Source organism: Stegodyphus dumicola, chromosome 6 (assembly GCF_044657685.1).
Source record: "Stegodyphus dumicola isolate Sdum_Otavi_A_Nest chromosome 6, ASM4465768v1".
NCBI classification, from domain to species: Eukaryota; Metazoa; Arthropoda; class Arachnida; order Araneae; family Eresidae; genus Stegodyphus; species Stegodyphus dumicola.
Window position 1 is genome coordinate 166,188,639 of NC_140773.1, and position 25,961 is coordinate 166,214,599.

The 25,961-nt window shown below is 32.1% G+C and overlaps 1 protein-coding gene across 3 annotated transcripts in view; it reads right to left on the bottom strand.

Annotated features, from left to right (window-relative positions):
* LOC118184571 (diuretic hormone receptor-like) overlaps positions 1 to 25,961 on the bottom strand; it is a 413,066-nt gene that overhangs the window by 66,019 nt on the left and 321,086 nt on the right. For all 3 annotated transcript variants that reach the window (XM_085819142.1, XM_085819143.1, XM_085819141.1), the window contains 2 exons: positions 19,347 to 19,431; positions 15,092 to 15,158 (listed from right to left, as the gene is read on the bottom strand). In XM_085819142.1, coding sequence (XP_085675268.1) covers positions 15,092 to 15,158; positions 19,347 to 19,431 — 152 coding nt within the window. The remainder of the gene's footprint in view (positions 1 to 15,091; positions 15,159 to 19,346; positions 19,432 to 25,961) is intronic.

Genomic DNA, 25,961 nt, shown 5'->3' on the forward strand with positions numbered 1-25,961 from the left:
CGTGGGACAACGAAGACACAGGCCGCCGAGCGCATACATTTCTGCCTAAAGTAGATAGGGAACTACTGGTTGGTTGCACAGCCACAAATGGTGTACTACATCACAGGGCATGGGCCCTTTCCAGTATATTTTGAGAGATTTGGAATCTCCAATTCGGAACAGTGCTGCTGCGGCGATCTGGGCACAGCAGAACACTACGTTCATGAATGTCCTCTCACGGAGGGATTGCACATTCCGTTCCCGCAGACGAACAGGGAGGCATTCAACAGATTTATGGTCAAGCAGCGACACCAGACCAGCAAAATTACTCATATAGTTGATAAGCTAATGGACATGGGTCCAGACTTATGCCATGTGTAAATATAACTGGTCAGTATGTCAGCTAATTTCAATGTAAATCAGTATCATTCAAGCATAAGTAATCTAGGTATATCTGCGATGTGTGTATATAGTGTGGGCAAGCGTGTCCTAATGTATGTTATTATTATTATTATTATTATTATTATTATTATTATTATTTTATTTTATTTTTATTTTTATTTTTATTGTGCTACGTGTATATACTAGCTCTGTCTTATTATTCCAAAGCAAATTAAGGTAATGTCATGTAGGTATTTGGAAAGTATATGTTCGTAACAGTGCTGGATTGCATATCAGCAAATATGTATTAACAGAAGCATGTAAATAACTACTAATGTATATCTGCCCTTGTTTAGCCATGTACAATGCTATTCTTGAAGATTCAAAAATCACTGGACCCGGGCACTTTGGACGGGTGTCAACCCGGTGGCATTTGGTTCGCGGAACTGCCAACCGGATGGTCCAGGCGTTGGGTTTGGGCGCTTTGTGCAAGCCTCCCATGTGGCCTCTCTGGCTTTACTCTGTATAAGGGCGGACGTGGCCCTATATGCTAATTAACTTAATAGTAAAGGGGTGGTGGCCACGTCCTCCGTCACTATCACTATATCTAGCACTACATTAGTCATCAAAACTTTAACTTTCCTCGAGTTAAACTAACGACGCAATTTTTCTTTTAATGCAAAATGCAAAGGCTAAATGATAAGTTATCTTAGTACATAGTGTAGGACAAAAGACATTGACACATTTAAAAAATATGAAAAATGAAACGTAAGCTACTTAAACACATTGCTATAGTCCCATAGGAAAGAAATCAAAAGGCGTAATGTCCAAAGGACGAAAAAACTTTCAGACGGATCATCCAATGAGATTCAGCTGTCGAGAAATTTCTTATTTCCAAATGATCTCACATAACTTTTCCCTGATAAGGAGATGCACTGTGTTGTTGAAAATGAGAAACTGGAGAGAACAAAAAATTCTTTTTTACCATAGTTAAGAAAATTTCTTTTGTGACAGTAAATTCGTTAAAAAGAACCAATTAGGCACTGGGTTTGGCTAAGAAAGCACAAATTTCCGAAAACTGCCAGGAGAAAAAGTTATTTTTTTGATTTTATTGCCATAATGCCTCTGGTACTTGAAACCTAGATTTATGTAATTTTAAAAAAGCGCTTTAATTTCTTGGACATATTTTAAAATGCATATATATATATGCTTTCTTAAAGCTGTCATAAAAATACTCCAGGCCATATATATGCGGCCTTAAGGGTTAGAGGATTAAAAAAGGAAAATTAAAAAATATTTTTATAATTATCATTGCATATCATAGGCTTTTGGATCACACTGCGTATTTTAAATATTAGGTTATTGAATCGTTTTCGGAAGAATATATAAGTAGAGAAATTTCGTCTTTAACTAAAAATACAAATACAATATATCTCGGTTATTCATTTATTGCGTCTGTCATTTATTTAGCGTATACTGAAGAATAAGCCTAACCGATAAAAAATAGCCAAGGCTTTCTTCAATTATCTGGGGCAACATGACGCTTTATTAGTACGTGTACAGAACATAATGAGACTTAATGCTTCAATCTCTGAGCATCTAGAGTTAGCTTTCTGCCCCCGCCATAAATAGTAGCATTTGTAGATAAATAAAAGAATGTAAATCACACGTACGTAGGGATTAAGAAAATACCTTTTGCAGTCTAATTTCAAGATATTCTTAACTAGAATGTTATTACACCAAAAGACGCTCTTAAATGTTATGCTGTATTACGATAGCATTTTGTGCAAGACGCCAATGAAAGGACGTCCTTTTTTGTTTTATAGTTGATAGTATTCATTCAACTAAGCACACTTTTTTGTCCTAACAGATATCATATAAAGCACAGATGAATACCAAGTACAAATATTTTCGATGATAACTGCGTTGAAAAATATGTAAATATTTCTGACATACATTAAAAGATTAAACATCGAATTATTATTTTAAAAATAACTGCGTTGAAAAGTGAATATATCTTTTCTACATACATTGAATATCAAATTTTTATCATAATTTATTTAATTATATAGGATAAGTAAATACTTGGAAACATTTTTTCATTATTAGGGAACAGTTTTTAAAATGTAACAAAAAATTAAAAAAAAAAAAAAAAAAAACCGCTTAATATGAACATTTTCTATTTAACACATTTCGTTCTACTCTATTTTGTAAAGTTTTTGAATAAATTATTTACAATTTTGCAAAACATATTTACTCTTTTAAAAAGTTGTGATTGACATAATTGTTTCACTGGACTAAAATATTATGTTCTCAAAATATTTCAAGTAGCAAGAGTTGAAAATACCAGTTTGAAGTTCTTGCCTTTTAACGCGTTATTGGGACAGTAACAGTTTGCTGTATTTGCAATAGGCCCTAAAAGTAGCCTCGATTGCCTCCTAGACAACTCTGATGGCGAATTTCGGATTTATCCGGATTCCAGAAATTGCCTTTCTCGCTATATTTCGATGATGTGAATTTCTCGAAGGAATTCTAACCTACCATAGTTTTATATGCTATATCCAAATTATCATAACAAAATGTGTGAACGATATTAAATCCTTGCAGCAACGTAAATTAATGGTTCAGATGTTTGAGTGTCATCAAGTTTATTTAATGTATTTTTTTATTCATAATTCTTACCATTTGACTGCATTTTCATAATATGTTTCCCATAGTGATGATTTCATTGTATGGGAATTTAAATACTCTACTATATTTGGCGGTATATTCTGATTCTGAAGGGCGAGGGATAGTGGATAATTTCTGTTTTATTACTTGGCGAATTCCAGAGACCATTAAGAGATATTAAATGCGAAACACATCGAAGGTAATAAAACAAGATTAAACGTGATGGTAAAAATAAAGCCACACTCTTGACCTCCGTCATATGTTGGTGGAGGTTGGGTGCATGGTTGCAACAAGGAAGCCGCTATTTCTTGGCAAATTACAACTATATTTCAGCGTTAATCGATATTCCAGATAGCAATTAATATGCAAGTTCCTAATTTGCTAACTAGTTGTAAGAAAGACAAAATTTTGAGCTGCAACATGAAATCAGCGTGCGGTTTGTCAAAATATGGCTCAAATTGCAGCAACTTTTGCTTTGAAAAAAGTGAAATTTTGGTTATATTTCGTAGTTTTATTTCATAAAATATGTAGGCATTTTCGACACGTCAGTGACTTGGTGACTTTTCGGAACATCAGTGACTTGACATTTTTATATATGCTTGGTGTACATATAAAGATAATTTTGGACAACAATGTTTTTATTCAAATTTATACAAACTTCACCAATGAACGTATTTTATTAGATTAGGAAATATATACTTTTGCACCTTTTTTCCGAATGCTGTTTGAAAAATATTTTATTGCAGAGTTATATGGTTTATTGCACTTTTGTTTTTCTCTAAACAGTGATAAACAGATAAAATAAACATATCGGTATTTGATTCTCTTCCTTTTCAATCAATGTTTTGAAGATACCAAAGCTGCTGAAGACATTTCTGCTGCACACGTAGATGGTGTTATTAATAAAAAAATTTGCCTGGAAATGGATTTCGCGCTTGGAAGAGGGGAAATGACATCTTACTGAGTCATCATTAGAATTAATCCATTAAGGAATTAACCATGCGAATGAGATATTCTTATCATATCGTCTTTCGTCTCCTTCAATCGATGCGTAAAATGCATAAACTTAGTGAAAGACTGTCACATACTCTAAACAAAGGAGACAAAACCAGCGCTCCATTATCGCTATAGATTTGCTCTATCGATGACCAGGATATTCCAAGATACAAATACAGATTTGTTTTTAATAATTGGTTTGAATACTTTATTAAACTCGTAAAATAATATCCATCTGTCTAAAGAAAAAAGTATTTGCTTTACATCCCGGACTTGACTACCAACGACGCGAAAATAGCTCCTAAAATGATGCAAAGAGAAATTTAATGCGTATCCAATAATTACCCGCTAAAATCCCATGTGTTCCAGAATTCGAATTTTGAACAGAAATGCGAATATCGCTAATTATAAAAATCTATTCATTTGCTTAAAAGCACTGTCCTATTAATCAAATTAAAGTATTCCTTATCGAATTAGATAGGACGATTCTTGTACGTCAGTGAAACAATCGATTAAAATTGAATGATAATAGATATATAGATTCAATAATATCTGAGAAGGACAGAGGATAACCCTAGGGGCTCACTTTTGCTATTTTTATCATTAATCCCCCTTCATCTTTCAGCTAATTTCTTTCATATCTTCCGAACATATTTTAGGCAATTTATCCTCATATACGATGAATGATGACGTTTTATGTATTGCCAAAAGCTAATTTTACTCCCCCACAGAAGAATTCATTTTATTGAATCCTACGAATATTAGCTAAAATAATCATTCCTGGAAGAGGGATTATACGCATAGAAAGTTACTGAGGTACAAGAACAGCTATGTGTATGATATCATTTAAGAGGGTGGCTTGAAGAATAAGTACGGGTAAACTTGAGGAAGAAAATTAAAGGATCGAGTTAAAGAAATATGATTTAAATTCTTACATTAATTAAAGATAATGAATAAAATAAGTAAAACAAATATTTTTCAGAGTGGGCCATCCATAACTAAATAATATTTTGAAAGGTACATTAACCCCCCCTTCCAACAATAATTAGCCGTCAAGAGATTCATATTCATATTCTTCTTATTTACCAAAAGCAAAGTGTTAATAAATTTGAGAAAACAGTTGTGTAAATTTGTTTTCTAATATATATGTTATTGTTTTAAAGTTAAAAATTTTTAACAATTTTACAATTTGTGAATAGTTCTGAAAATTTTAAGATACTAGATTCAATAATATGGTAAATTTGGCGGCGTTTGGCAGAATGCTATCTTTACCTACACTTTTTCACGTGACGTCGAATTTTCTAAATGTCATAACTTATACAAGTTTTCTAAATTCATTTGAGGCGTAAATGATATTTTTGTTGGCTACCATTATTACTTCCTTCTATGAAGTATTGCAATCAAGAAACATTCCCGGTACCATATTTCAACGAAAACATCTATTTTAACAGCTATCGAATGCAATTTAAAAATGCTTTTGCGTGAAATCTGTACGTCCTGAGGATAAAGAGCTCTTTTTCCCAAAACGATTTATAAAACTGATTTAAAAGGGATTCAGAATATATTTTTTCGTGGCGTCTGTACGTATGAACTCAAAAATATCCTCAGGACGTTGAAATTTTGTATATAGGACTGATATAACACGAAGTTGTGCCCCTCCCTTCTTAGTGGCAATCGGCCACACCAAAAGTATATAAATATATATATACCTACTCTGTTACTCGGCTCGTTGAGCTCTGTTTTTTATTCTTATATGTTGCTAAATTGTGCATTTTTTGCTTTAAAAATGATTGAATTAATGTTGCTCTTCCGGTTAAGGATTTTATGCCTTTAGTTAACTTCCACGCAATAGTTGTAGAATTATCAACAATTTAAAAGTTGTTTAATTGCGGCTAAGCCTAATTTTTTCCATAGCAGCCATATTTGTTTACATTTGAAACTTAGCAGAATATTGGATTTGTTGCCAATCTAGAGAAACTAAGCTTCGCATCAACAAAGATAATGTCTTCTTTTATTACTGTGAATTAAATCATGCTTAATCCATTCTGGAATTATCATTGAAGTTATTAAATTATCCCATATATTCACTCAGCATTGCGTCCACAACAAATTAAGCACATTTTACGCCTTCAGAGTCTTTTTGCAGAGTGAAACCAAAAGTAAACTTCCAGTTTTGTACACTGAAAAATCTGCCTTCTTGCCCGCTGGCCGAATTGCTTGTTTTTGCGTAGAAACTTTAATTTTAATTGTAAAAATTGTTTTAACTGTATTTATGTTTATATTTTTCTATATTTTTCAGTGTTTAATAAAGATATTTTGAGGTTTCATGTATTTTTGCCTTGTCGCGAATTGAGAACTGAATTAATTGAATGAGAAATATATCTCTAATGAAATTCGAGGAACTAAGTTTAAACGATAAGCAGGAAAAATAAGTATATTTTAATCTTCTGTACAAGAAAGTCATGTGGTGTCCGCATCAGATTTTTTCGTGTTATTTGAGAAATCACCGTCTGATCACGTTTAGAGGTTTTCTCCCGAATAAAAATAAATAAAGACTGTGCCACAGAAGGGCCGTCTACCTTTTGAAGAAAACGCCAAGGAAAGATACTTCATACTTGAGATAATCAGTTAATTCCATGCACCTAGCTCAATCAAATCCGATCAGCAGTTTTCCTACCTTAGACTATAAATGCAAGTTTCACTAATATAAAAAACTTCATACCAAAAATAAAATACCATCTATTTAAAAGTATTTTGACTGCAAAACATCTGATTTATTCTAAAGGAGGCTATAAGATTTGCCTAAGAATGCAGCAGTGATTCAAATTTCTAACTGACCAAACCAAACCAGTGTGTTGCCACTGCCAGAAATAAAATACATTTATCTTCCACGCAGCAGTCTGTTATTGATTAACACAGCAGTCTGTTATTGATTAACAAATTAAGCGATTTAAAAGCAATAAACGCAGAAGTATGACTAATTTAAATCAAAATGTATTTATTTTATGATATATCGAATTAAAAAAAATTATTTATGAAATTACACTAACTGGATACAATAAAATCATTATTACTAGCCGGTCAGGCGGATACCAATGATAATCACTACATAAATATAGTATGAGATGCATAGTGAAGAAATATAACAAAAAACAATTTAAACTTACGAAAAACAATATTTTGCTACAATGCAGCTCAAATGAACTAAATCCAAACCGAAATTAAATATCTTCACAAAAAGTTATTAGTAGAATTAAAAAAAGAAAGAAAGAAAACCTTTTAGAAACTTCCAAAGGCGGAATTATTTTTTCCTAATTTGAATTAAAGTCTAAAGAGAGAGAGAATTCTTAAATAATTAAGCTGATGGGAAAAAAGTAACTAAATTTAGGAAATTCATCATCTGGCAACGGTAAAGTAACACAAGATGAAAGTGAGACCTCTCGGAATCCTTTTGCCATTTTTTACGGTTTCCTAAACGTGATATTGCATTAAGTCCTGATGGGTTTAGAAGCAGCGAAATGGAAAAACTACTAATGAATTCAAAAAAGTGTTTGTTAACGAAGTTAAAAGAAGTTGTTTGCTGTGCACCATATTAGGCTTTAATGATGAACTGCCAAATGATTTTTTTCACCTTCTTTACATCGGAGGACAGGAAAAGACGCTTTTAATGTTTCATAAAAAAGATTTCAGTTTAAAAATATTCCTTAAATGTTACGTATAGAAGCTATTGAAGTTGGGGGTCGCATAAAAATTATCGGAAAAACAGCACTAACTTCTGAAAATGTTACGGTTTATGGATAATAAATTATATAAGCAGGTTTTTTCCTATATAAATAATATATTCCTCTTATTTTAGTTTACAGAAGTAGAAGCTCTGGAAACTCTAGTACCGTTTTCTATTAATATTGGTTACATCGTTACACGTAACGTTATAAATATACCTGAGACACTTCGTTATATCCTAGTACTATTTTAAGATGTAGTACGCTAAGGTATATCCTATCACAATATTAGAATATCGTACATCATACTAGAATGATAACACTAATAACGAGTTATAAATGCGAAATCTGTCTTTAAAAAAGAAAGAAGCAGTATTTATAAAACCTCAGAAGAGTTTTATAATATGCCTAGTTTCCTTCCAATTCTTTCTAGTGAGAAGAAAAGAACACAAAATTAATGCTGGGGAAATATATGCAGGAAGAAAAAAAATGTGGTGTATAATAATGTCATATCTTCGAGACCATATTTCAAAGTGAAAACACATGGTGCCCAAGGAAGAGCAGGGACTTCTGCAGTCGCTCTACAGCATAACGAATTCTAGAAAATCGTCTAATATACTTTAGCATTCTTGTTTCAAGCAAATGCTTAAGTGCCTGATTTATAATGTTTGAAAATTTCAGAACTTTATAACAGATAACATTTTTGGATGCTTGAAGTTTTAAAATAATGCACGGGAAACAGCTGGAAAAATGGAACGAGTTTTGAAAAATTGTCAAAGTAACAAAGTTACTGTCAAAACATTACGTCAAAAATTAGGTATAAAATGTACTTAAGAGATTTCTTTGAGTGGTGCGAACAGTAAAAGTTTGAGACTTTTAGTAGTATTTCAGCTTCAAGACGAAGATCTGTGCGAAATATGAAAAAAAAATCCAGTATTAAATAGAAAAATCTAATTTTGAAATAAAAAAGTCATTCGAGGTTCACACTTTTATCGGCCAGAGAAAATATTGTTGCATTCTACTCGTTCGTAGATTGGAGTGATTGATGACAAGCAACACTTGATGAAAAACCAAAACACAATTTATTTGTCAGTATTACACAGGACAGTTCCAAAGACACGTTGCAGTCGTCGAAAAACTATGACAAACAAGCTGAAACAATCAAAACACAGCCTTCAGGCTATTAGGATATAACGGCGAAGATAGCTTCACGGCAAAGCACTACAGTGCAGTTTCCGACTCGGGCGATCGCACTCGAGTTAATCTCTAAACTCAAGATACTACCACTGAACTCAACATATAACTCTACTACTCAAGATACTCTCGATACACTCCTACTCTGCGTACAGGTAAGGGTATATAAAGCTTTCGATCTGCCTTCGAGTATATAGGCCTGCTTATCAAACTTATCGGCAACAATTTCCCACCTGGACTAATCCTTCTAACTTCTAGTTTTTTGGGAAACAGAACTTTTCAAGTTCGTATTAAGAACGAACTTTCAAATATCAGTTATATGAATGCAGGTGTCCCTCAGGACTCGAACCTTTCGCCTTTTCTCTTTAATATGTATATAAACGCGCTTCCAAGCCACAAAGATGCCATTACTGCCTGCTATGCAGACGACACTGCCATTCTCAGTAAATCCATCAACTCTCAAAGAGCTGTTCAAACTTACAAAATGCAATAGATTATATTTTCCCATGGTTCAGTGAATGGAAAATTAAAATTAACGAAAGCAAATCAACTGCAATTTATTTTCAAAAGAACCCTAGAAGCCATCTCAATAGTATTATCATCAATAACATCCTTATTCCCAATGAAAAATGCATCAAATATTTAGGAGTTTAGCCAAAAACTCACATTCATTAAGATCACGTTGAAAACATTAAGATCACGTTCAACAACATTAAGATCATGTTGAAAATACATGCAAAAAAGCTAATCAAGCAATAGGAATTATTTATGTGCTCATAGGAAAAAATTCTTAACTTAGTCTAAGAACAAAAAGAGTAATTTATCTTCAGACAATACGTCCCATTCTTCTTTATGTATCTCTAGCTTAGGTTGCTACTGCAAGAACTCACCGCACAAAAATTCAAAAGATTCAAAACAAGGCAATTCGAAAAATTACAAATGCACCCTGGTTTGTGCGGAATAGCACCTTACACAATGACTTGAAAATCAAACCAACAGATGCAGAAATTTTAAAATTATCTCATAACTTCTTTACGAAGTGCGACAATCATCCTGGAAATATTACTAAAAATCTCGGAAATTATGATTACACAGTAGAACAACGCCACAAAAGACCCCTTACTATTCACCACAATAGTCGGTGCTAATTGTAAATATATTTTCGTTCTTTACTTATTTATCCAAGTTTTATTTTATTATCATTATTACTTTTCATCTTACCGCATTACTTTAACAAAGCACTATGAACTTTGTCCCTGCCAAAGCAGCTATAGACTTTGGTGTATATATAGTTTTATTCTTGTGAACCGTTTTCTAGTGTGACAAACTATGCTATTTCATCATATAATCATTTGCCAATAATTACTTATTTAAAGAATAGTGTGAACATTTTTTCAAAAATGCCTCACCTACAAGAGATGACTCCACCAGCATACTAAGAAGATTTTCATTTTCAAAAATAGATGGAGCCACATGAGCACCTTCGTATCTTCTAAGTTTACTTATCTCTTAACACATGACGGCACTGGAGCCTCCATTAAAAATCTCTGAATTCTAGCACAGTATGTGTACAAGTACTTTCCATTCTAGTGGATTCAACTCCCTTGATTCTCAAGATTTAGAAAAGTCAAGAATAATATATTGGTAAAGGCTGAAATAGGCCGATTCCCTCTTACCCTAAGTTAAAACATAGACATATTCGAGAATATTTTCGGGAAAACCTGTAATAATTTGTTCTAGAATGTTCTCTCTCCGTCTGTGGTATGTCGCCAATTTTGTCGCCAAATGGGAGATTTCATACCAAATCTGGCAACCCTGCCTTTCTTTGCCACGTTCTGGAAAACCCAAACCCGCTTTGGGGGGAAGTTATCTTACCGCAGGTGGGCATTTTATAACAATATATTCCAAATTTCATAGCTCTAGGTCTATCCGTCTCTGTCTTATGCGATGAACTGGCATACATATTCTTTATTTTATAATAATATACAGACAGCAAAATGATTTGGAATAGAAAGTTTTCTTTTGCTATTTTAAGTATCAAAAGCTTCAAACTTTTATTATTATTTTATTTTATTAAAACATTTAGTAAATAGCATGAATTGTTTTGTAGAGACATTAGGTATTTTTTAAAATCAGGAAAAATGAAAAATAGCAAACGCCTTCAGCGGGAATCGAACCACGGACCTCTGGAATACCGGCCCAGCGTGCAAAACCACTACACCACGAAGGTACGCTAGAAAGGCGGAAGAAATACCTTATACTTTAATAAGCCAGATTCAAGAACTGAAATTTGTTTCGCATTAGTTTTTATCGCAATGATCTTAAGAAAATGAACCAGTGTATGTTCTCTTTTATTCAATAATTCAAAATGATTTTTGGGAAATTTATAAATAAAATTAAAAAAAAAAAAAAAAAAAACGCATTTTTAATACTTTTCTAGCAAATTTCTTCGGAATTTACGATGACATTCCTTACCAAATTATAGTGATTAGTATCAATATTTATTCTGTAACCATAACCTCCATTTCATCATAACATTTCTAACGACGACTTCCCTTACCATACAAGAAAAGCAATAGATGGCAAATAACAAACTAAAGACATGACACCTTGGGTGACGGGGTAAGGAACATCTGTTCCGAACTGGTATATTCTTCAATAGAAGAGAAGCCTGCTTGCTCATCGTTATTCTATCTGCATTCTCCATTACTTATTCTGTTTGTCTTCCTCAGTATGGGAAAGGGTTAACTCCTTTCTTATACACACGAGGTATTTTGTGAAAGAAATAGACAGATAACGCACGTATTGCTGACAGTGGTTGCTATTTCTGAAAACATATAATACTTTTTCGCAAAATTTGGTGGATTTATTATTGTTTTTGGTTTCTTTCAAGGAGGAATGCTTTGAAGAGGGAAATTTATTTCATTATTACTTAAACACCAGGAAATGGCGCTTTTTTAACGATAAGATTTAATTAATAAAACGGATTTACGCATAATTTTTATCAGTTTTATATAATGTATCTATTTTAATTTCTTAACAAAAATGAAAAAAAAAAGCTACTTTTGAGCCTCAGAAATATAAGAAGAAATTATGTATGACAGTCTAGAACAGGGGTTCTTAATCTTGTAATAGCCTAGCTAAATTAGTAATCCTTGAAAGGTAGGATGCTTAACTGGGTAGTGACTGCAAAGCCGGTACTTAACTATTAGAGCTGGAAGGAAACAAGTAGCACGCAAGCGATGTCAGAAACACTCTTAAATAATAAAAAAAAAAAAAAAAAAAAAAAACTCAATATAAATACACACTACCAGTTTGCATTCTGATAAGAAGTACGGCAAGAAGAAATTACAGTTGAGACTGAAATCAAAATACCTGGTTAATAAACATACGATTCCCTACAAAGTATATAAATCATATTTTGGATATAATTAATACACTTGAAAGCTTAGAACTTCTAAATTTCTATTATAGCAGATAAGAGGCAAATGATTAATGCAAAGTGCAAGGGGTTTTTACAAATGATTTATAGAAGGAAAGTTTATTTCAAACATGAGCATTAGTGTGTTCCAGGCCACTTAGCTGCCTAAATTAGAAAGAATATAGTAGATGATTTTAAGATTTTCTGACAGTTCTAATAAATAACAACTTTTATTGCAATAGATCTTGCATGAAAAATTCCCCACGTAGTATTTTTAAATCAAGGCGTCATTCAATAGAAAACAACAATATTTCACATTCTTCAAACTATCAAGCAGAAAAGTAAATAATGACTACAAGCAAGCGGCATGTTCTCTTCAAGTGGATAAAAACTTTTATGAACTTGCTTTGTTTTTTTACGCAATGACATGTTGTCGTAACAAGAGAGAAACTTCGCTATTGAACTGGTACAATTTTTTTCTTTCTTTTTTTGTAATTCATTATATCCTAATAGCGAATATTCAGATTAGGGACTCGTACTTACTGTTGTACTAGCAAAATTTACATTATGTGCATTTTAGGTATGAGAATACTGAATATCTTGATTTTTTTCTCCATTAATATAAGATTATATAAGTTATATAAGTAGTGTTGGTATTACACAGCCAAATAATAATGAAACAATACAAATACTACTAGAAATGCTACCAGAAAAAAAGTCATTTTTGATTTTTAATTGGCTACATGTGTAATAAATTCATTGCGTCATTTTTATGTTAGGTATTAAACAATTTAGAAAGAATTTATCGATGATCCAGTAAAATATTCATTAAAAGTTATCATATAGTGAGGCGTAGAGAATAAAGTTTTTTATAAACATATTCGTGTTAACCATATTCCCACTGCCCAAACTTTTAAAACATTAAATCATAAAAAACAGCAAATGGCTGTTTACAACTGATTCATGTGAATGTTAATGCTCTTTGAAACGCTCTTAAAGTAATCAAGTTTAGTTAAATTCTACCATTCTTATTTTTCCGTCGAATACTTAAGAAGTTCTCTACTTGTCTTAGTGGAAAAACGATAAAGTAATCAATAGATGCAAAAGCATTTTTCATATACGAATGGCAAAACAATGTTTATAGTGATTTTAAATGGATAAGCTAATTACTTTACATGAGATTTTGGGAAAAAGATTAAAGGATTGCTTTCAACATACTATTCAGTTTTCTGAAAACATTACTCAGTGATTAACGATAACAGAGCAATAAATGTCTAAATTTCATTTGTTTATAATCCCTTCGGCAGTTTGAAAGAATTTTTATGTCGAAGCTACTTTGGAAGGAAAAGAAGTAATTTTTTATTGAAAGTTTTATGTAAATAAAATAGAACTAATAAACGCACAAGTACATTTTTCCAGATCAAAGGAATCAATAACAAATATTCAATATCGGATATCTAATTTTTTGCTCGCTTCCTCATATCTTGATGTCTGTGACAGAGACTTGAATGCTGCAGACCTAATTAAAATTTAAGAAACCTCTTGTCAGGACTAGAATTAGGATTACTTTGGTCATGATGAAGCATTCGTGTGTTATCTACCTAAGGGGAGGAATATCTTCATGGAAGATTGTCTAAAGGAAACTGGCTGATATTCACGTTACACATGGGGAAAATCCCGTAAGCTCTCCCGCAGCCAGCTCATTCGCTGGCATTTGAGCCTGTCTCGAATTACCAGTATTCAGCACTTTTACCATTCGATGCTGCCAGAAACACAGTATCATTTCAATACTTGTCTGTATAGCAAGAGATGAACGTACATTATCTTATACGATAGTTATAAGTAAGCGTCTGAAACATAGCATTGCAGAGACATTAAGTTATTTTGAAGCAGAAAAGATGAAAAATGAGCAATGTCCTCGCCGGGAATCGAACCACGGACCTGTCGATACGTGCCGAGCGTGCTAACTGTGAAGGCATGGTAAGAAGGCGGGAGAAATACCTTATGGCCTCATTTAATAAAAGCATCACTGTACATCTTTCATACGATACGGGAAACAAGCATTTGGAGAACTTGTGAAATATGGAAACTGGAATATTAGGTTTAATTTAATTTGCACTATTTAAGTTATAGGTCTGTTAATACTGTGGGCTGTTGGGAAGTAATGAAACAGATGTTCACTCAGATTCGGTTTAAGGCAGAAAAGTATAATTTTAAAACTTCTTTTGCGTATTTTCACATTAGCATTAATAAAACATTAAAAATTTTACAGTTTAGAAATTATTATGCTAGAGTAATGCAACCTCTGGTATTAAAATTTCCAAGGCAGCATTTAATTTATAACTAAATTCATAAATCAATTATTATAGAGTAATGGCAAAAGTAATAAAAAATTGATAAAATATATTATTTAATGTAGTATTAAATAATAAATTTAATTATGCATTGTTATACTATATCTAATTTCTTTTTAACATAGTGTCATATCGAAATAAAATTTGAAGAAGTGATAATATAGCTTAAAAGAAAATTTAATTTAATATTTGTAGCACTTGCTATTCTCTTAATTAAATGATACTAATTTTATTTATTTTACTTTATTCAGTAACTTGAAAATTGACTGTCTGGTTTCTGCTATATATTCCTTTATTAAAAACAAAGAAGTTTAGAATAAAACATTTTGAAATGCAATATGTATTTTAAAAAAGTGGAAAATATTCTGACTCACCAATAAAACAAGAATAACAGGACTGATAAAAATGTAGTCATAATAGTCTCTTCTCTGCCATGGACATCTGGAAAATATATATATATATATATATAAGGTATTATTTAAAAATACTTTGACGTGCGATTTTATATTTAAGCAAATTGTACACCAATTAATTTAAAGCCTGAAGGATGACAGTGTCAATAAAACACTATCATCAAAGATGTACAGGAGTCAATAATTATTAGGTATGCGAGAAATGCAAAAATATAATATTAATATATTTAAAAATTAAAATAAGCTATTTAGTTTCTCTTGACAAAAACATCAAAAAACGTTTTTTGCATTTCATAATTTAAACGATCTCTGTAACATGAAGCAGTCTGAAATTTAAGTTAGGTTCATCTCGAAGGCTATCTAACTACGAGAAGAGATGCCTTCGGGGAGGACTTTTTACGGATGCTGGCTTTACTTTACACATAGGAAAAACCACGAAAACTCCAATACAGCCGGCTCGCTTTCCAGGATATAATCCTCGGTCAAACTGCTAATAATAAGAGATTTTACCACTCGGCTGTTGCTAGATTACGTTTAAAATTCAGATGCTCAAATGTTCTTTTGCTTTAGAGTTGGCGCAGAGATATTTGAGCATTTCAACTGTAACAACAACTAAACTTTGATATAGGAAATCAATCAAATCAAATAATATTTTTGTTGAAAGAATGAAATAATTCACATAAATTACGAAATTTATGAAATTTTATAAAAGTACTTGGGAAAAATTTAAGTTGCATGGTCTTTTTCAGCGTCTTAAATATTTCACTTATTAACAACTTAAAATACGAAGTAGCCGTTTAAACATCCTCAAAATTACTAACTGGTTTCAGAATGCAAATATAAACGGCTATTTTTTATAGCTTAAAAAACATGATTTTAGTTGGGAAACATTATACCGAATCAGAAGTAAATTTATAAGGTTATAGATCAGTTAACCAAATTATGATATTAATTTGGCTTTACGTTCGTCAAATTCTACCAAAATACACATTATTTAAAGTATAAATAAGCTCAAGTTTTCAGAGCGAGGGCTTGACAGCGTAGGCTCAGAAACATTCAGCTTAACTTTCCTTTAGTTAAGTTTAACTTACTGGCTTAAGTTTTGGCTAACGATTATTGCTTTGAGAACACATAAGAGTGAACCAACACTTCTAAATGTTGACTTTGTATTTTGCATTCAATTTAATTAGAATGTGTGTTGCGATTATTGCAAGTTGGAAGAGTACTGTTTCCGTTAAACTTTTGAGCTTGTGTAACTCTTCGGTCGACGAGTAAACAAATAGATTTTATTTTAACCTTTTATTTTGAGATATGATGAGAAGACGGGATGATTAGTTACCTGACGGTAATTGTTAATTTAAATTATTGATGATTTGAAGTAATAGAATAACTGTAAACACTTTTGATGTCTTAACTAAAGCTTGCAATTCAGTTTTAATTTTAAATGAAAGTAGCCATTTTACAATCTGCACCATTCTTTCACGATTTATTAAAAAAGACTAATGCCACAAAAAACATGACGACAGCATTTACGAGTTTTTAAATTGATATTTATTTTGAACATTCTAAGGTTTATTTTGCAATGCGAAAGATAAAGTTTATTTTTCAATGCGAAAGATGAAGTTTATTAATTTTGTTCTTTATCACAGTCTTCTTCAATAACCAATTTTATTTTTTTAGAACCTACAACGCTTCTTATTTGTTATATGCTTAATCATAGACATTCTGAATCTCAAGAAAAAGTATTCTATTAATTTAAAGTAAAGAGAAACCTCGAATGGACGATTAACAGTTTTAAACGGGATGAATGAATGTATTTTAAAAAACCAATTTGAATTCTCTGCCCAGCAGCATCTGTGCCTAAGGCATTGAATATAGCTCGGCTAAAGTATTCATAGCATATTCTCCAACGTCTGTATGATCGTAAACAATATCCACTCCATTTTCTATTTTTATAAGAAGCCAAATAAAGAACTTCTGGCTTCTGGAATGATATTGGTTGCGACTTGCTGGATCGAAAACCGTATGTTCTTCTTGCCTCAGAGAATTCTTTTGTTAAGGAAGTTTTTCAGAGCATCGAAGCCCGGTATTGATCTATGAGGAACTCAGCTTTATAAAAGTATGACTTTCTGCAGCTCTTTCCCCTCACCGTTTTAGAAACCATTAAACTATTCTTCTCAATACGACTACCAGTGGAGTGGAAAGTCAAGGCAACTTGAAAAAATATCTTGTTTTGTTTGTTTTCACACATAAACTTTGCGAATTAAATAAAAGAAGGGAGTAAGCTTTTAGAAAATTTACATAAATAAAATTCAGTTTAACTTTCTGAAAGAATTAAAGAATTAAGTTTTGTATTTGCCTAAGATCTTAAAATGTGAAACAAAGTAAGCTACGTAAAACTTAATGAATTGTCTAATAATTAATTTAATTTAATTTAAAAATATTAAAAGTAATTAAAATAATGACAATATCTAAAATGAAGATGAAAAGCAAATGAGATAAGAAAATTTATTTTTTCATTTTTCTAAATGGTATTGTTCTAAAATTTTCTATTAAATCTGTTGGAAAAGAATAAAAAACCTCTTGAAATATTGATTATTATACGTGTTTCGGATGGAAGGCATGGTATACACATTTATGAAACATATTTCAATACAGATAGGGCAAATCCTAAATTTTCTTGAATTCGAATCTCAAATATTTCAAGCATACCAATCTCGAGGTCCTTCAAATAATAATTAGAAAAATTACTTTTACTTAATATTATAATTTTTGGATTAGAACAAAATTTTAAATCTGTGTTTAATGGAAAACACAAATTCATGCATATAACTTTTACAAAGGAGATGCAAAAGCAGTCTTGTAAGGGAAGTACATTATTAAAATCGATGTATCTTAAGGTTTATTTTCTAAACAAAATTTTAGACAAAATATTTGAATAATTTTTCCAATTTCAATTAATAGTTCTGAATTCCACAGCTGTGTTGCAGATGTACAACTCTCAGATAATTAGAGTCAGATGTCAAACACAGCATTAATATACGTTTACATATGATAAGTTATTTATACCTTATATATGAGAAGATATACGTAATATATGATAAGGTAAACGCATTTATATACGTTTATATATGATATAATAAAACTATAGATAACCGGGAATTTTAACAGTATGTTATATACGTCGAGAATTATTACCACTCTTCGATAGCTTTGAGAATTTTCGAGAAAGTGCAACGCACTGAATGAAATGTATTTTTCCTTCTTTATCTCGTATCCTAACCTTGGGGGTGTAACTGGAAATATCCTCGGTTAACAATCGAAAATCCCGGTGTTTAGGAAGGACAGTAGATAGTTTTCATGTTTTTTTGCTTCGACAAAACTAATGACCTTATATAATGACTTGCCCACTAGCGGCTGAGCGAATTGGCTGAATGAGCGTTTTCATGATCTTTCCCGTGTGTAACCTGTATACTAGGCAGCTCCCCTTAAAAGGTCCTTCAAAAAGGTATCCTTCCTCATAGGCAGATAGCCATAGAGTGCTTTGTCAAAATAAACTAAATTAAATTAAACTAATTTACATGATTATTTCTGTAGACTTCGCTAGATGGCACATCGAAACACTGCGGACTTCGGCCCGCCGCGTAGTGCTAGGTGATTACAACGACCTCGTCCTTTTTTTAGTGAAATAAAAGCAAAATTTTGAGTTCAAGTCCTTTAAACATCTTCTAAATTAGAATTCGAGATTTTATGAGTTTTCAAGGTTTGAGGATTCGAAGACCCAATACTAATTTTAAATTTCGAGGAACTTTTTTTTATAAACTAAACTAGCGAGAATGTCAGATGTCAGAAAATATGTTTAGCTTGATTTTTAAAGCCAGATGTTCCATGCGCCAATATATATTTCACATATATGAATGGAAGTAAAAACGTCATGTTGCAAATATTATTAAATTTCTGGTGAACTTACATTAGAGAGAAAAAATGCTGTTTATGAGGATATGTATGTGTTACAATTATAAATCGAAAAGGTAAAAAATCAGACAGCAAAAGAGCTGTGAATACATAAAATGTATAGTAAAGATCTCATAAATATAGTAATAATTAATATTTTTGATTTCTTTTACGCTTAAACTCATGTTAAATGAGATAATTACTCGTATTAACAAATTATGGCTATTAAACATTTAATGATCGTTTCGAAATCACATCTTACCCTTGGGGAGCAAGCGTATCTTCACTTGTATTCCCATAATGACCTTTTACTCCAGCCCATGTAGCGGCAATTAATGCTGGAGAAACTGAAAATAAATCATAATTAATGCATATTAATAAAAATATCGTTTTCCTACAGTACACAAAAATAACATTATAAAAAGCATAATCACTGGCAGCAGGCTTTTCACTATCTATTTCCTAACATTATACTGAACACACCAGCGGCCGAGTGGTAAATTCACTGAACATTAACTTGTCTGTGGTTCAAGTCTCGGAGAAGGCTGCATCGTGGCTTTTCCCTGCAACGTGTATCTTTCCAAGGAGCATCCTCCACCTTAGGCAGATAGCCTTTGTGTATCTTATCGTATTCCAATAAATGAAACATAACATTATACTGTTTATTAAAATGCAGGATACTAATTAATTCTTCGACGACAAGTGAAAATATTTGGGTCAACAGTTTATGAAAAAATAAAGGTATTTATAAACTACTTATTAAAAAACAAAAACAAATACATTGGTGACAACTAACGTTTTAAAACTTTGTAAATTGCTTACTTTAGAGACTGCTGGCATTCCACGCGATGTAAGATTATTTTGTTTATACGAAATTCAGAGAATATTATTAACATTTACCGTAATTTAGCAAAAAGCTTCTAACACTATATTCATATTAAATGCACTTATTACAGAATTTTTATTTAGTTTCGAAATATGAACATCGTATCTTTTTAGAAGTAAAACTAGAAGTGACAACTCGATTCGAAGGTTGAGATCTCCAGTTCGTTAAAGTTAGCACCTTCAATTATCTGTACACTTTTGCAAAATTCAGAAAAAAATTCAGTTTTCTGCTACAGAATATCAAGTATGTTAGCAAAAATGTGATGTAATGCAGAAACTCAGTCTTTGAAGAGATGGAAAGACGCTCAGCATCTAGATCGACCACGAAACACAACATAAGGTTAAGCCATAATTATGGCAAAAGAAAAAAGCATCTTTGATTTTGTGCAGCAAGAAAAGGGTAAGACAACCAAATATTTTGTGTCTAGTCGAGGGTGGTCTGATCGATCCAAGAAACGAAGCAATATTCTCAGTTTCAGGATTACAGCAAGGCAGCTAGTGCTGACAATAAAGCTGTGGAAGAATTTTCATAGACGTTTAGGAAAATCATTACTGATGGAAACTTTCCACGACAAGTTGCATTCAATGGTTTAATAGGTGAAACTGGTTTATTTTGAAAGAGGATGCCATCCCGGATATATATTTCAAGAGATAAAAAACGCATTCCTAGATTTTAAAGCATCAAAAGGTCCTAATATGCACCTTGCTTTTAGGTGCTTTGCTTTTCGTACCTTGCTTGCTTTGCACCTTGCTTTTAGGTGCAAAAAAAGATTTTAAACACAAACCTATGGTAGTGTACCATTCTGAAACACCGCACCCATTGAAAAGAATTTACAAAAACACTCCCAGTGATTTAGCGAAATAACAGAATAGTTTGGGTAATTACAGAAATTCTCCAAGAGTGGTTTATAGACGAATATTTGTTCATAGGTTAGGCGTTATTGAAATAAAAACAACAATGAATCAACAATGAATTTTCTTTAAATTTTTTGCTATATTTCATTTGAAATAGTTAAACGTTGGCATGCATTCAAAGGTAATTTGGAAAAGTTTCTTGGTTTTTAGTATCGATTCAACGTTAGGGTTTACCCTGTGACTTTTACTAAATTTAATGCCATAACGTGAAAAAAATTTTGACTAGAAATAACAATCATTTCTGAATAATATGAAATAATATTTGTATGTATATATGTGGGAAATCATACCGTCCAATGCTGAATGAGAATTGCCCGTTATGACGTCATCAGTATAGCATCTCCCAGCGCAGTAAGAATCATCCCAGACAGCGCTGAGACCTGGTCGAGAGTGGAAGGCAGACGTGAGCAGACGGCTCACACGTCTTCAAGAGTTTATGAACTTTAATTGTGCTTTCGATGTTATGCCTTTACATCATTATGTTAATCCTGCATACCGTTAACTTCATCTTTATTTACTTTTATTTCTTTCTATTAAATAAACCATTTAACTATTACTTCGTGCTCTCATGCTGTGAATTAAGTCAAATTCTACAAAAAAATATGGCGCCCAACGTGGGGCCTCGAATTCCAAAATGTGCGAGTACTAGAACTGTGCTTTGAACTGTGAACTGAGTGAACTGTTGTCACAAGTTATTCGATTTATTGGATTACTCGTATAAAGTGTGGATTACCCAATTGACGACGATCATCTGTCGGGTGAGTACAAAATTTTCTTTCCAATATGAAGTTAGTAGAAATTCCAGAATTGGAAGCAGCTTTAAAGAACAGTAAAAGTTCTGAAATCAAAAGTTTGCATAAGCTTATTTTTAATACTGATGGAGATCGAAATAACCGGAAAAGATTACGTGAATTTTCTGGCTTTATATTTAAACCAGATTCTGAAGAATTTAATAAGAAAATAGATGCAGTGCAGAATAGTTTTACTTTGAATGAGTTAATTAAAATTTGCAATGTACTGTGCATAAATTCAGAAGGTTCAAAAACGGAAGTCGTAACCCGAATTGTCTCTTACCTATGTGATTTATCTGTATTATTTGAAAATATTTTGCATGAAGAAAATAGTGATATTGAAGATGAAACTATTAATAAAATTTCTGAAGTAATGCTTGATGATAATCAAAGAGCCAATCCTGGTTTTAATGAGTCTCAAGTAAACAACAGTATGCAGCTTCCAATTCAAGATCATTTTAAACCTCATCTTAGTTTTTCTGATATTGAAAGTATTGTTAATCCTTTTTCTGGTAATGCATATGAAAATGTTGATAAATGGATTGATGAATTTGAAGATGTTATAAACTCTTTGAAATTGAGTGATTTGCATAAATTAGTTTTTGCTAAAAGATCATTAAAAGGTAAAGCGAAACTATTTATTCAGAGTGAACCTAAAGTTAATGACTGGTGTAAGTTAAAAAAGCTTTTGAAATCTGAATATGGTAAAGCTTTTAATTCTGCTGAGTTGCATGAAATGTTATGTAAACGTAAATTAATGCCTAATGAATCTTTAGATGAGTATTTTTTGAAAATGAAAGAAATGTGTTCGCGAGGTAACATTGAAGATGCTTCATTAATTAAATATGTTATTGATGGTATTCCCGATTCTGTGGTTAGGAAAACGATATTATATGGTTGCGAAACAATATCTGAATTTAAACAAAGGCTTAAAATTTATGATAAAATGAGATCGGACAATGATAAGTTTAAAAATCCGAAACCGAAAGTAGACACTCAAGTTAAAGATAGAAGTAAGCTTTCGTCATCAAACCGAAATCAATCTAACGTTAATAAGGTCAAATGTTTTAATTGCCAGGAATTATAGCATTATTCTAAGCATTGTGTAAACAAATCAAAGGGTGTAAAATGTATAAAATGTAAGAAGTTCGGGCATTATTCAACGAACTGTCCAGAGCAGACCCCCGAGACACAACAAGCAGCTTTATTACAACGAATTTGTGACAAGGATAGAATTAGGAAGACTGTAGAAATAAATAATCATTTAGTTGATAGTCTAGTTGACATTGGTTCAGATGTAACGATATGCAGCGTAGAGTTACACAAGCAGATTGGTTCTCCTAATTTAAATTGTAGTGATATCACATTAAACGGAATTGAATCAAAACAAACGTACCCTATCGGCCTTTTTATTTCTGATATTTCAATTGATAGTTTTTCACTGCGTACGAAAATTTATGTTGTTAAGTCATTATGTAATCAAATTGTATTAGGTTTGGATGTATTGAGTCAGTTTAACTTCTCTTTTACTGAGAATGGCCTTCAAATAATTTCTCATCGGAATAAAAGTAATGTAAACTTGATAACTGCTGAGTCATATCGAAATTCTAACGTTCGTTGCGTTATGGGAAATTTGAATATTGCTATCTCATTGAAGAATGCTTATGATCCTTCGCGATCGTCTGGCGTCTCTGTTAATGTAAACAAAAGTCCCGAAAGCGGAAGTAGCTCGACGTTTAATTACCTTTCACATCTGGTGAATGCTATTTCTGTCAACGAGATTGATTTATCGCATATTTCGAATGCAGAATATAAAGAAAGACTGTGTAATTTAATTAATTCGTACCAACCACGGAAAAATAGACAATCTGACTTCAAGATGCAAATAAATTTATGCGATGATATTCCTGTCTGTCAAAATAGAAGATACATGTCTTTCGCGGAACAAAAAATTGTTGACGATCAAATTAAGGAATGGTTGAAAGAGGACATAATAAAGCCTAGCAATTCTAATTATTCGGCGCCTATTGTTTTGTGTAACAAGCGTAATAATTCGAAACGTTTATGTATAGATTATCGGAAATTAAATAAGAAGATTATTAAAGACAAATTTCCACTACCTTTAATTCCGGAAGTACTTGATCGCTTAGAACAGTCCAAAGTCTTCACGACACTAGATTTGAAAAATGGCTTTTTCCATGTAGACATAGACGAAAATTGCACCAAATATACCGCTTTTGTAACACATAATGGTATCTACGAATTTCTTAAAGCTCCTTTTGGTTTATGTATTAGTCCAAATGTTTTTCAAAGGTATATTTATTCAGTATTTCGTGACTTGCTAAATGAGGGTGTACTAATTATTTATATGGATGATATAGTCATACCGGCTAATGATGAAGTTGAATGTTTAGACAAATTAGAAAGAGTATTCAAAACTGCTTCGGAGTATGGATTACAAATAAATTTCAAAAAGTGCCAATTCTTAAAACGTAAAATTGAATTTTTGGGACATGTAATTGAAAACGGAACTATTCGACCATCACCTTCCAAAACTGTTGCTGTTCGAAACTTTCCACAACCGCGTAACTGTAAACAACTACAAAGCTTTTTAGGACTAACGGGATATTTTCGTAAATTCATTCCTCAGTATGCTAAAATAGCTAAACCTCTTAGTGACTTACCTAGAAAAGGTATTGGTTTTAAGTTCGATTCCGAACAACAGGAAGCTTTTTTAAGATTGAAAGAAATTCTCTCTCAGGCACCTGTTCTACACATATTTAGGCAAGGATATCCATTAGAACTTCATACTGATGCTAGTAGTCAAGGCTTTGGTGCGGTATTACTCCAATTGTCTGATGATGGTAATTATCACCCAATCCAGTATATGAGTAAGAAGACTTCACCGCAGCAAGAGAAACTCTGTAGTTACGAATTAAAAGCCCTTGCAGTAATAGAAGCTCTGAAGAAATTTCGAAACTATTTGTTAGGGACTAAATTCAAAATTGTAACTGATTGTAGCGCTTTTCAGAAAACTTTAGATAAGAAAGATTTAACTCCTAAAATTGCAAGATGGGCAATGTTCATTGAAGAATTCGATTACGAAATTGTACATCGTTCAGGAAGCCAAATGAAACATGCTGATGCTCTAAGTAGAAATGCTCTAATTTTAACATCATACACATCCGATGTAACTGAGAAGATTCGGTTAGTACAACAACAGAACGAAGATGAACATGTGAAATTGATAAAGAATTTAGTTGAGAAGGGAGAAGAAAATGGATTCTTCGTGAGAAATGATATTTTGTACAAATTTGAAAATGGTAAAGATCTTCTACTAGTGCCAGAATCCTTACAGAATGAAATCATACAGAAGGTACATAAAAAAGGTCACTTTGCTGTAGATAAAACTGTGAATGCTGTAGAGCAAGAATTCTATATTCCCAGACTGAAATGCAAAGTTGAAAAAGTAATTGCTAACTGTATAGAATGTATACTGTACAACAAGAAGCAAGGAAAAGCAGAAGGATTTCTTCATCCTGTACCGAAAGAAAACGTTCCTTTGAGTATGTATCATATCGACTTTATTGGACCTCTTCCATCGACGAACAAGAGATACCAACACATTCTAACTGTTGTCGACGCTTTTACGAAATTTACTTGGTTCTATCCAGTGAAATCACCAACTACACAAGAAGTTATTTCAAAATTGAAGCAACAACAGACTGTATTTGGAAATCCAGCCAGAATCATTTCAGATCGAGGTAGTGCCTTTACATCGAAAGAATTTTCAGCTTATTGTACTGAAGAAGGAATAGAACATGTCAAAATTACTACCGGTATTCCAAGAGGTAACGGACAAATTGAGCGAATTCATAGAATTTTGATTCCTGTTTTGTCAAAATTATCACATGAAGATTCAACGAAATGGTTTAGATATGTTTCAGATGTTCAGAGAATAATCAACAGTACAACTACGAGAAGTACGAAATATTCACCGTTTGAGCTTCTCATAGGTACGAAAATGAAGAATAAAGAAGATTTGAGAATTAGTGAGATATTGAATGAAGAATATCTAAAACAATTGATGCAAGAACGTGATGAAATGAGAGAAGATGCTAAAAACAACATTTTGAAGATACAAGAAGAGAATCGAAAACAATTCAACAAGAAACGTAAGAAACCGAAACTATACAAGATTGGCGACTTGGTAGCCATTCAGAGAACTCAATATGGGACTGGTTTGAAACTACGACCTAAGTTTCATGGACCGTATAAAATCATAG